This window comes from Belonocnema kinseyi, chromosome 7 (genome assembly GCF_010883055.1).
Source record: "Belonocnema kinseyi isolate 2016_QV_RU_SX_M_011 chromosome 7, B_treatae_v1, whole genome shotgun sequence".
Taxonomy (NCBI): Eukaryota; Metazoa; Arthropoda; class Insecta; order Hymenoptera; family Cynipidae; genus Belonocnema; species Belonocnema kinseyi.
The window spans coordinates 3,026,462-3,037,871 of record NC_046663.1 but is presented as its reverse complement, the minus strand read 5'-3'; the positions used below and the strand labels follow the sequence as shown (position 1 = coordinate 3,037,871).

Below are 11,410 nucleotides of genomic sequence, written 5' to 3'. Positions count from 1 at the left end.
ATTTTGAAGTGTTAGGGCGGAGTAGGTAACAAGGATCGGGGGTTAAGGAAATTGGATTGTAGGGGTTTAAGCTCAATGATACTCACGTAACCGGGTTTGGGGTAGAGGAAATCGGGTTATGGACTCGAATTTGAATCCGCCATATCTCGGCTATGAAAAATCTTATCAAAAAGTTAGGCATCGCATTTTGAAGGTAAAGAGTAGTTCTTTACGATGCCATTGTCAGTTTGTGAAAAAAAAATTTTTTCGCGATGTTACGGGGCCTCGAACACATCAAAATAACGGGTTTTTGACCCTTTTAGGTTAGAATATCTCGAAAAATTAGGGTGATGGAATTTTTCTGAGGTCAGATTCGGATTCAGCGCAGCAAAAACCTTCGGGTATAGTAGGTCTGGTCTCTGGTTCTGAGAATTGTTGGCCTGTGTTATTCTTCCTAACTTATTATAGACTCACGCGAATTTTCAATCAAGAAGCATTAATTCTTAACAATATTGTTCAATTTTTAACAAAATAGACCCACTATTAAACAGAGTTGAATTATTAACCAAACGAAAAGGATTAATTCTGGATCAAAATTAGAGTGGATAATATTTGAAGACAAGTTTTCTGCAAACCAGTTGCATTAAAAAAAAAAGATTTAAAACTAAAATAATACGTTTCCAACTAAAAAATACATTTCCAACTAAAGAATACATTTTTCACCAATTATTTTGATTTTCCCACTTTTATCTCACTAAATCTCCCACATTTAATTTTCCACCAAAATAGATAGTTTATTATCTAGAACGATGAATTTTTAACTAAAATAGAAAAATTTTCACCAAAAATGAAATATTTAAATTTTCAGAATTTTGACCTAATTAAAAATTAAGTTTCAACAAAAAAGTTAAATTTGGATTCCAAGAAATAAATTTTATACTAAAATAGTGGAATTTTCAACTAAAATGATAGCTTCTTTAATCAACAAATGACTAACAAAAATGTTGAATTTTCTACAAAGATCCTAATTTTTACCCAAGATAGATGAATTCTCATTAAAATATATGATAGTTGATATTTCCACCAAAAAGATTATAATTTTAAATCTTAAAAAAATTATTGAATTTAACCAAAAAAGAAGATTTTCAAAAAATCAATGTTATATAGCAAAAAAACAAATTTTCAACCGAGTAGTTGAATTTATAAAATTATGAATCGTAAACCATAAAAATGACTTAAAAAAAAAGATTACAATTTTCTATAAAGAAATTAATTTTTAACCAAAAGAGATGAATTATCAGCGAAAAATGTAATAGGTGATATTTCAACCATAATACATTTTATATTTTAAATAAGAAATTGTCGGATCTATCCAAGAAAAAGGAATTTTCAGTACAACAGGATGTTTTTTAACAAAAAAATTTAATTTTCTAAAAGGTAAGTAGTTGAATTTTTGAACAAAAACCTAAATTTTGAGCCATAAAGATTAATTTTATACTGAAAAGACAAATTTTCAACAAAATACATTAATTATTGACGAAGTATTTGAATATTCAACTTAACCCTCATTGACCTAATTTGTCCCTTTTTGTCTGTCAACTTTAAGCATGGACGACTTTGTTAATTATGTTGGAAAAGATCTGAAAATTTATTGGCGGGTATTTTCAAGTATGCTCTTTCAGAATCTGACCCGAAATTTTCGAAAAACCCATCCCTTCCCACCCTATTTTTCAATTTAAAAAAACGTGATTTTTTAAGTTAATTTTTTTATTTTTGATCGCATTTTCGATGCGAAAGAGGTCTTGACAATAACTGAAATCATAGAAACTCCGGCTCAAAATGTTCAAATAAGAAATTTATATTGCAAATAAATTCAGTCCTAAAAATCAATAAAAGTTTAGTTAGGTTGAAATTTTGAAAATCTGTAAAGTTGACGGACAAAAACGGACAAGCTGGGTCAGTAAGGGTTAAAAAGATCAATTTTTAGCCAAATAGTTGAATTTTCCACAAAAAATGGAATAGTATATTTTTAATTGCAAAAATTAATTTTTGACAAAAAAGAATGATCAACGAAAATATAATAATTTATAATTCTACAAAAAACATTATTATAATTTTAAATTAAGAATGGTCGAATTTATTAAAAAATACTATTTTTTAACAAAGCAGTTGAATCCTCGATCGAATAGGTAAATCTTAAACAAAATAATTGAGCTGTCAACAAAAAATACGGTTTTTAACCAAATTCTTTATTTTATACAAAGCAGATTAATTTTCTGCCGAAAAAAGACAAATTTTTAACAAAATACGTTAGTTTTTAACCAAGTAGTTGAATTATCAACTAAAAAAGATAACTTTTCAAAAAAAAAGTGGAGTAGTAACATTTTTAATTGTAGAATTATATTTTTACAATAAAAAAAAACGAATTTTCAACACAATAGTTTTTATTTTTAACCAAAGAGATTCATTTTAGAATAAAATTATGAAACTTAAAAACGACTTTTTAACATAATTATTTAATTTTAGAAAAAAATTAACCAAAAGAAATAACTTATTAACAAATAAATATAATAGTTGATGTTTCAGCCAAAAAATATTTTATGCAAAAAAAACGAATTTTCAACAAAACAGTTGAATCCTCAACCGGAAAGACGACTTTTCAATAAGAAATGGATACTTCAACCAAAAACATAAATTTTTAATCAAGAATATTAATGTTAAACAATAAATAAAATGTTTAAAATTTAAATACAAACATTTTCTTACCCGGAAAAAAGGTTTTCCGAAGAATAGTTAAATTTCTAAACAAAGGAATGAATTTTTGACTAAAGTAGTACATCTCTAATGAAACAATCCATTTTTAACAAAGCAGTTCAACTTTCAACCAAGTAATTGAATTTTTTACCTAAAAAAATGGATTTTAGTCTAAGAGGATTAATTTTTTAACAAAAAAGACGAAGTTTTTAATCGAAAAAAAAAGTTTTTTATAAAATCGTGAAGTTTCCTACAAAGTTTTTCCTACATTTTCAATCAAAAACATGAATTTTCTACCGAAAAAGGACAAATCTTTAACAAAATACAAGAAGTTTCATCTAGAAAAAAATCAGTTTCTATCTAAAAATGGAATAATTAAATTTTCAGTTAAAAAAATCTCTTTCAAAGAAAAAAAAAGAACAAGATTTCAACGAAACATTTTTAAACTATTGCGATTACTTATGCAAATTACTCCGAATCAGATGGATTACTCTGGATTATATACTAATTACTTGGATTACCTAAATTACTTCGAATTATCTGGATTACTCCAAATTGTCTGGATTAAAGTGGCTCAATCTGGAGTACAAGTGAATTGCTCCAATTTACATGGATTACAAGTAATAAACTGCCATTTTTACCGTTCAAAATTAAAGATTAAAAAGATTGTGAACCTTTAAAGTTTGATTCTTCTGTAGACGTTAAATAAGTATATGATTTCTAATTGGAAATTTAAAAAATTGATGAATTCAAACTTGAACCATTAAAAATCCCCGAAAAATTATAACGAAATATTATTGATAAAATTGAATAGAATTCTTTTTATGTATTATTTCATTAATTCTAAAATTCAGACTGTGGAAAAAGTTTTTTTTTTTTCTTCACTAATGATTCTCTGCTCTCTGCGTCCATGTTTGAGAGCTGAATATGCAAAAGTCGCTCGATGATCCGAGATTCCGAGCCTTTGAGAGCACACAAAGTTCTCATTTTTGTTTCTGTTTGTTTCAGGGGACATAACGCAAAAAGGTTATGAGAAGAAACGAACGCGTCTACTACAGCAATATGCGTCGAAGCAGTTGGGTGAGCAATTTTTTCTTTTGTCACCCGCCGTTTTTCTTCTCTTATCGATGCTGTCCACATGCATATTTATTGTGCATGACACATTTCTTTTCAAGTAAAGCCACTATGGGAATGAGGCACATGAATATTCCCCAACTTTTATTTTATTTAATATTTACTTACCCAAAATCATTTGATCAAATTGCAATTTGGTATCATTTTTATTTATCCTAATTGTTAGTTTACTTTATTTTTACTTTTCCGAATTACTAACTGATATAATTTTTATTCTTCTGAATAACTATATAATCTAAAATTCATTTCACCGAAACATAAACGTCGCTCTTCCTAAAATGACTTCCGGCATTCTGATTGACTTATTTGAATTTTGCGGCATTATGCAGCCAATCAGAATGATGGACGCCATTTTAGGAAGAGCGACATTTATGTTTTGGTTAATGGAATTTAAGGTTATATGGTCATTCGGAAGATGACAAATGATAATGCAAAAAAATAAAAATCATAGAACAAGAATTTGGGGAATATCCATGTGCCTCTGTGGGAGCAATAATGCAGAAATATGAACGATGTTAAGGTTTTCGAACAGATTATATAACAGAGTTGTTACAGAACCTAAAATTCTGGAAGAGTCCTGAAATTTTGAAAAAGAACCTGGATGTTTTTATTGCCACTCCTTGTTGAAGTTTCAATAGTTACTTTAGTACTTTTCTGCTTATTTTACAATTTCAGATTGATCGGAATTGATTAAATTACGTTCTGACAATTTGAATGGGCGCTAGAAGCATATTACTTGTTACTTTTTTACTATTATATATTAATAACTTTTTTACCATGGTGAAAAAAAACTGTTTCAGAATGAAATAAGTGTTGAAGTCTTTTAAAATTTGCATTGGTTAATAATTGTATGTACAGTACCACCGAAAATGATCTATAAGCATATTTTTGAGCTGTTGCTAAAGTGCCTATTGTCGACAATGACATGTTTGTCAAAAATTCATATTTAATTCAATTCAAATTGATTTCGTGAAAGGGGTTTGAGGTGGAATGTGGGTCCAATAAATCTTGTGCTTTCCTATCACAGCTCTTGCAAATATTTTCTTTCGTGCCATCACGCAGAGTTGAAGTACGTCGTGTTTACTGCTTTTGGAATGAGTAAGGCTCTGTGCATTAGAATTTACAATTTACAATTGCGCAATCGTCACTCGCAGCAATTTTATTTCGTCGCTAATATCAATCACAGGTCGCGTTCCAATTCTCAGCGGAAGTTCTCCTGAACAATGGCAGATTCAATCTCAATGGGAAAGAAGACGCACGTTGTCTTTCAACGTGGACTTTTGAAATGCTTGCAAATGACAAACCAAATCCGATAAAATCTAACATGAAAATGCGGAACGCATTTCTTTCAAACGCAAGATTAAGTGAGCATTCATTTGCAAAGGAATGAAATAGATATCTGAAACATGTTTCGAGAAAAAGTCATTATTTCGTCATTTTATTTGCGAGGATTCAAATTAGAGGAATTTCAGCTCCTTACTTGCCTTTTTTCTTTTAAGATTTAAATTGCAAGTAGAAGTGTTCCCTGAAGATTACAATAAAAAGAAAGATAAGCGTGAAAATCGTTGTATTCTTCTTTGTTGGAAGGTGAACAGAAGCATTAACATTGTGCGAAATTCAGATTCTGTAATGATAGAGGCAAAAAATGTGTTTTAAGTACTCTAAAGATTAGTTTCAAATTGACGTATAATGTTCATAAAAACAAAAGGTGCCCTTGCAACGGTACAGTTCAATAATAACTTAATAATTTTGAAAAGCATTTGCATATTTTAGCCTTTTGAAAATGTATCGAGAAATCTTTGTTTGGGAGTATACAATTCAGATTTACATATTGAAAAATTGAAATTGCGCAACTTCTGTTCGGATAATATTGATTGTGAAAAAGAAAATCGACTAACTGATGAGTAGATTGAGAAACACCGTCAACATACGACACATGAGCAATATATCCGAGATGCCTGGCATAAATACGGGTACAATGATTAAGTAGTGTCTTTTGATTTTGAAAATGTTATTGCTTTACCTAAAGCTAATGTTGGCTGACTCTTTTAGAAAAGAAAGTTTAACTTTTACACGGGGAAAAATGGATATTAAATAGTAGATGTCAAAGTATAAGATAGTAGCGCCAAACATACATACTCAGAAAAATAATTTTCTTTAATCAGCAAAACCGTTTTGTTGGCCGCATTTGGTTAGTTTCAACCAAATTCGTTTGGTTCAATCCATCAAAGTTTTTGGTTGGATTCACCAAATAAGCTAAGGTAGCATTTTACTAGAATCAAGAAAAAGATTTGGTGGGTTCAAGAAAAAAAAGTTTTTGAAAACATCTTAAAAGTGATGGAGATTTGCGAACTTAGTACGGTCGCGAAAAAACATAAAAATGTTTGCACTTCAGTGAACCTTATCAAAATAAGTGATGTGGAAACAGAATTGATTGGGATTAAGTGATTATGTGGAAAACACTAAAGATTACTTCAATCTTTGTGTGCCTAAGATTGCTTGTTTATATTTTTTATTACAAAGAAGCAGAACGATTTTTGTAATCAAATAAACAAGCGATCCATCACAGTCCGTGGAATTTTCTAGTCTTGTGATATTTAGTAGCTTAATAAACTATTAAATAATTTCATGGCAAGCCATTTACAACGTACATTGTGCGGGGTCGTTTATGTTTAGATGAACTACAAGTTTTGGTTAAATCAACAAAATTATTTCCTTAATCAGCAAAAATATTGATTTAATTTAACTAAAATATTCTCTTGGCTCATTCAACCAAACCTTCTTCTGGGTGCAGATATTGACACGTAACGTCTATTTGAGATATTAGGCTTAAATATATTTTTATGTTAAGCTGAAACAACAGAAATGTCCTCCTGTGTTAAAAGGATGCATTTTGACATAAATAAAATTTTCTCTTAAATTTAAGGTTGATAGGATTTTTAATTGTCTTCAAAATGATCTTTTTGCAACAAACATCCATTTGTGACAAAGTTCATCTAATCTTGCATCTTTCATATCCACAGAAACTAACCTTTAACATCTAGATGTCTGTCGTATACTTGAACCAGACTTAAACATTAAATCTGTTAACCTAAAACATCTAGTTGTTAAGGGTTAACATCCATTTTTCTCTGTGCACAATTGTCGGCCCATATTTTTAAAAACAAAACAATTAATTGTGCCGTATGGGCAGAATTATTTGGCTAGTGCTTCAATTCAGATAGTAGAGAAAACAGTTATAGACTATCAAGTCCTTCACAGAACAAATATCTTCTGGCTAATTTTCTTCCGCAAAACAGGAATTCTTTTATATCGCTGGTTGTAATGAACCTTTTGGAGAAACACAAAGAAATCGAATCAATTCGCAGGAAATCTATAGGTATCGTTTTTGCTGCTGCAGTTGATGCGAAAATTTGTATCAATATAAGAGAAGATTACAATCTCGAATCATTTTGCGGCAGATCAAATTGATGCCTTTATCTGCAGGATTATTACTGTGCACTCTAGAGGCCAAGAAAAAAATCGATTCGAAATTATTGAAATTTAGAGTAATGGTTTTCAGAAGGGTCAAGATGCGTTAAGGAATATGCAGTTTAATCTTGTACCTTATGCAAAAGTAGACCAAATTTCTGTTGAAAGAAGTAAGAACTTAGAAAGTAAGTTCAAATGGATGCCTCTGGTAGATCAAAATTATTATGGTGAAGCTCTAAGGAGAGTAGCGATTAAAGGAAAAGAAGAAAGTTCAAATCCTGGTACTTGATAATTGATTAAACCGAAGTTGTGGCTTTTACGGAAATAAATATTGTGTAATTGCTTTCACTATTTTTGCCGGGATCGTTTCAAATCTTTTCAAATAGTTAATTCTTTTCAAAATGCCAGAAATGGTGGCAAACAAAAAGTATTTGAAAATGCACATCTAATTGTCCTGTAATAATCTGTAATTGAGCGCATCCATCCTCTGCAGGTTATTACTCTCGAACTAAAATTCATGAGTTGCAGGCAAATTCGCATTTTCTTTAAAGAAGAAAGGAAAGTACCTACAATCTCAGTCAGTAATTTCAAGTATTCCTGGAAAAAAGGCACTGCGGAGTTTCCTATTATGGACACTAAAGAGTCACTCAGTACACGGAAACAATATTTAACTGTCTTACAGAATTTTTTGTTTAAATTATATCAAAGCCAATTTGATGTGAAGGAGCGTTCACAGATTACGTAACACTATTTTTAGTCATTATTCACTCAACGTTTCTGTGAAATTTCGTTGACATTTCTTTAATCTAAAAATAAATAATGGGTTTAAACAATTTGTCATTAGTATACGAATAATTTTAATTAAATTCTTCAGGCATTTTTTTCTTTAATTCGAGAATATTGCGAAAATGTAACTATTTTGTTGAAAATTTGTTTTATTTTTCGTTGAAAATTCATTTTTTTTATTGACAATGTAACTATTCTATTTTTTTTTTTAAATGCATCTTTTTAATAAAAAATTCGATTATATTTGTCCTGTTCGATTGGAAATTTATTTTCTTGGTTATAAAATCAACTTTCCGGTTGAAAATTTGAACTATTTGGTGGGATTTTGGTTGAGAATTAATTTATTTCACTAAAAATATCACTATTCCATTTTGGATTGAAAACGTATATGTTAAATTGAAAATGGATTTTTGCTCCTTGAAAATTTATCTATTTTGTTGAAGATTCGACTTTTTGAAATAAAGTTTTTTTTATTGAAAATTCATATTTTTGGTTTAAAATTCAAGGATTCTATTGGAAAATTTAATTATTTATTTAAAAATGTAACTATTTTCTTGTAAATTGGTGGAAAATCCGTGTATTTTGTTGATTATTCCTCTACTTGGGTCGAAACTTGATCTTGCTTTTATTGAAAATTCATATTTTTTGTTTAAAATTCAATTATTCTGATTGAAAATTTAATTATTTATTTTAAAATTTAACTATTTTTTTGGTTTGAAATTTTTCCTTTATAAGTTGAAAATTGAACTATTTGGTGGAAAATCCGTTTATTTTGTTGATTATTCGTCTAGTTGGTTTGAAACTTAATCTTTTTTTTTTGTTGGTTGGAAACTCATTATTTTGGTTGAGGATTCGATTATTTCGATAAAAGTGCTCCTTTTTCAGTTTAATTTAACTTGTTAATAATTTATTTTGTTATTTTTAAAATTAGTTTTTTTAACCGAAGTTTTAAAGTTTCTATTTTTGGTCTTTTTTTTATTGTTTTCTAAAAAAATTGACTTTTTACCCTAAATATGCTGAAAATTCATCTATTTGGTTAAGGATTGAACTATTTTGTTTGAAATTCGTATTTTTACATATTTTTGGCTGAAAACTTATATTTCTTAACTAAAAATTTTACTATTTGCTTAAAAGTTTATGTATTTTGTTAAACATTCGATTTTTGCTAAAAAATACACCTTTTTGGTTGAAAATCCAAATATTTGGTAAAAAACTCAACTATCTTGTTGGTTTATTTTGTTTTAAATTTATCTTTTGGTCGAAAATTAATTCTTTCTTCTTGAAAATTCAAATATTTGGTCAAAAATGCAACTATTTTGTTAAAGGTTTCATTACTTTGTTGAAAAATTATTTATTTTTAAAAAATTTCAACTATTTTGTTAAAGGTATAATGATTTTTTTGAAAATTTCACTATTTTGTCATCTTGTTTGGTCGAAAATTTAACTATTTTGTCATCTTGTTTGGTCGAAAATGTAACTGTTTTGTTGAAAATTTTCCTTTTGGTTGAAAATTAATTCTTCCTTGTTGAAAATTCAGATATTTCTTAAAAATTGTTACTATTTTGTTGAAGGCTTAATTATGTTGTTAAAATTTTAAGTATTTTGTTAGGGTCATCTTTTTTAGTCGAAATTTCAACTGCTTTGTTGTAAATTTGTCTTTTGGTGGAAATTAAAATTCTTCTTCGTTGAAAATGCAAATATTTGGTAAAAAGTTCAACTATTTTGTTGAAGGTTTATTTTGTTTTCAATTTATCTTTTGGTAGAAAATTAATTCTTTCTGGTTGAAAATTCAGATATTTGGTGAAAAATTCAACTATTTTGTTAAAAAATTATCTATTTGTCAAAAAACTCAACTATTTTTTTAAAGGTGTAATTATTTTTTTGAAAATTTCACTATTTTGTCATCTTCTTCGGTCGAAAATTTAACTGTTTTGTTGAAAATTTGCCTTTTGATAGCAAATTAATGGCTTATTCTTGAAAATTCACATATTTGGTAAAAAATTCAACTATTTTGTTGGTTTATTTTGTTTTAAATTTATCTTTTGATAGAAAATTAATTCTTTCTTCTTGAAAATTCAAATATTTGGTCAGAAATTCAACTATTTTGTTAAAGGTTTCATTATTTTGTTGAAAAACGATCTATTTTTAAAAAATTTCAACTATTTTGTTGAAGGTATAATTTTTTAATTTTAATTTAATTTTTTTGAAAATTTAACTTTTTCGTTAGTCATCTTTTTTGGTTGAAAATTCAACTGTTTTGTTGAAGATTTGTCTTTTGGTAGAAAATTAATTGTTTCTTCTTGCAAATTCAGATATTTGGTCAAAAATTAACTATTTTGTTGAAGGTTTAATTATGTTGTTGAAATTTTAACTATTTTGTTAGGGTCATCTTTTTTAGTCGAAATTTCAACTGCTTTGTTGCAAATTGGTCTTTTGGTGGAAATTAAAATTCTTCTTCGTTGAAAATGCAAATATTTGGTAAAAAATTCATCTGTTTTGTTAAAGGTTTATTTTGTTTAAAATTCATCTTTTAGTAGGAAATTAATTCTTTCTTCTTGAAAATTCAAATATTTGGTCAAAAATTCAACTATTTTGTTAAAGGTTTCATTACTTTGTTCAAAAATTATTTATTTTTAAAAAATTTCAACTATTTTGTTGAAGGTATAATGATTTTTTTTGAAAATTTCACTATTTTGTCATCTTGTTTGGTCGAAAATTTAACTGTTTTGTTTAAAATTTGCCTTTTGGTAGAAAATTAATTCTTCTTTGTTGAAAATTCAGATATTTGTTAAAAAATGTTACTATTTTGTTGAAAGTTTAATTATTTTGTTGAAAATTCAACTATTTTGTTGGGGTCATTTTTTGTCGAAATTTCAACTGCTTTGTTGCAAATTGGTCTTTTGGTGGAAAATTAATGTTCTTCTTCGTTGAAAATGCAAATATTTGGTAAAAAATTCATCTGTTTTGTTAAAGGTTTATTTTGTTGAAAATTCAGACATTTGATCAACTAGTTTGTTGAAGGTTTCATTATTTTGTTGAAAAATGATCTATTTGTCAAAAAACTCAACTATTTTTTTAAAGGTGTAATTATTTTTTTGAAAATTTCACTATTGTGTCATCTTGTTTGATCGAAAATTTAACTGATTTGTTGAAAATAGGCCTTTTGGTAGAAAATTAATTATTTTTTGTTGAAAATTCAGATATTTTTAAAAAAATGTAACTATTTTGTTGAAGGTTTAATTATGTTGCTAAAAATTTAACTATTTTGTTAGGGTCATTTTTTTTA

General features: G+C 27.7%; 1 protein-coding gene across 1 annotated transcript in view; it reads left to right on the top strand.

Moving 5' to 3' along the window:
* LOC117175912 (disco-interacting protein 2) overlaps positions 1-11,410 on the top strand; it is a 132,678-nt gene that overhangs the window by 8,201 nt on the left and 113,067 nt on the right. Inside the window, exon 2 of the mRNA XM_033365754.1 lies at positions 3,742-3,813. Coding sequence (XP_033221645.1) covers positions 3,742-3,813 — 72 coding nt within the window. The remainder of the gene's footprint in view (positions 1-3,741; positions 3,814-11,410) is intronic.